Source organism: Myotis davidii, unplaced genomic scaffold (genome assembly GCF_000327345.1).
Source record: "Myotis davidii unplaced genomic scaffold, ASM32734v1 scaffold3578, whole genome shotgun sequence".
NCBI classification, from domain to species: Eukaryota; Metazoa; Chordata; class Mammalia; order Chiroptera; family Vespertilionidae; genus Myotis; species Myotis davidii.
In genome coordinates, this window is record NW_006289094.1 from 677,253 (window position 1) to 678,682 (window position 1,430).

Sequence of the window (1,430 nt, forward strand, 5' to 3'; positions counted from 1 at the left end):
CAGCCCCCGACTCTTTGGCTTTACAGCACCCGACGGCCAAGACCCCCCTTTCATGGCCAGCCCTGGGGAGGCCCAGGAGGAGGAGGGGGAGCAGGAGGGAGGCTCCGCGGGGCCCTGGGCCGCCATGCTGGCGCAGGCCCAGGAGCTGTTCCTGCTGTGTGACAAGGAGGCCAAGGGCTTCATCACCCGGCACGACTTGCAGGTGAGTCCCCCGTCCCGAGGGGTGGCCCCGTGGGGCTGGCCTGCCCGCTCAGCCTGTGTCTGTCCGCCAGCTCTGGGCTGGGGAAGGACGTCAGACCTGGGGTTGGCGCCGGAAAACCCGGACGGGGCGTCGGGGGAAGAAGGTGGCTCCGGTTAGGGGATCCAGGGCGAGGCGCCCTGCGGGGGAGACCGGGAGGTTCTGAGCCCGGGTGGCCCCGTGGGGCTGGCCTGGCCGCTCAGCCCTGTGTCTGTCGCCAGGGCCTGCAGAGCGACCTGCTCCTCACGCCCGAGCAGCTCGAGGCCGTGTTCGAGAGCCTGGACCAGGCCCGCACGGGCTTCCTCACTGCCCGGGAGTTCTGCCTCGGCCTGGGTGAGCCTTTCCTGACCCCACCCTGACCCCCACCCAGGGACCCTCCCCTGGTGCATGTGGGGGCCCTGGGGGCCCACTTGTGCCTGTCCAGTGTCTGCACACACAGGCAGTGCTGGAAGGCCCCACAGAAAGCCCCCTTGCCCCCCCCCGCCCTGCTGCTGAGGCCTGGGTGCCACTGTCTCTCCTGCACCCCACCTCGCCGCTGTGCCAAATCCAGGTGGGCTGGGAGCCAGCTGTCCATTCTGGCCTGAGTTCGGCCGCCACCTCCCATTCCCAGGCTAAGAATCAGCCCAGAATAAGGAAGAAAAACAGGAAACTGGGCTCATGGACAGGGCAGGATATGTTTGTGTGTGTGTGTAGGGCGGGGGTGGGGGGGCTGGGGGGCAGTGGCGGCTGGGCCAGGGTGGTAACCCACAGTCCGGTACTCTCTTTCCCATGCCCACAGGGAAGTTTGTGGGGGCAGAGTCGGTCCAGGGCACACAGCCCTCGGGGGCTCTTGAGGAAACCTTTGAGTCGGGCTGGTCCGAGGGGCCAGGCACGGGGGGCTCCCTGGAGGAGGAGGAGGAAGAGGAGGAGAGGTTCCTCTCCGCGCTGGAGCAGCTGGGGGTGGCCCGGGTCCTGATCGAGTGAGTCTGCGCTGGTCCTGCCCCAGCTCCCTGGTCTGCATGCTGCCTGCTAACGTCCCCGCATGCCTGCTCTGGGCATGGTCCCAGGCGGGGTCTGGCCCTGCGGTTCCCTCTCAGCTGCCACCACCTGGGCGGGCGGGTGTGATTTCCCGCAGAATTTGCATTTTGGGAGGCAGCAGTCCAGGCTGCTGGGAGGGGTGACGCGCGTCACAGGGCCTCGGCCTCCGACACTT

General features: G+C 68.2%; 2 protein-coding genes across 2 annotated transcripts in view; both read left to right on the forward strand.

The window, feature by feature from the left end:
* The window catches only part of CRACR2B (calcium release activated channel regulator 2B), a 1,878-nt gene extending 482 nt beyond the window's left edge, over positions 1-1,396 (forward strand). The window contains exons 2-4 of the mRNA XM_015562411.1: positions 27-202; positions 460-571; positions 1,017-1,396. Coding sequence (XP_015417897.1) covers positions 53-202; positions 460-571; positions 1,017-1,201 — 447 coding nt within the window. The 5' untranslated portion in view covers positions 27-52 and the 3' untranslated portion in view covers positions 1,202-1,396. The remainder of the gene's footprint in view (positions 1-26; positions 203-459; positions 572-1,016) is intronic.
* The window catches only part of PNPLA2 (patatin like phospholipase domain containing 2), a gene marked incomplete at its 5' end in the record, with an annotated part of 16,026 nt that overhangs the window by 5,561 nt on the left and 9,035 nt on the right, over positions 1-1,430 (forward strand). The gene's annotated exons all lie outside the window — the stretch shown is intronic.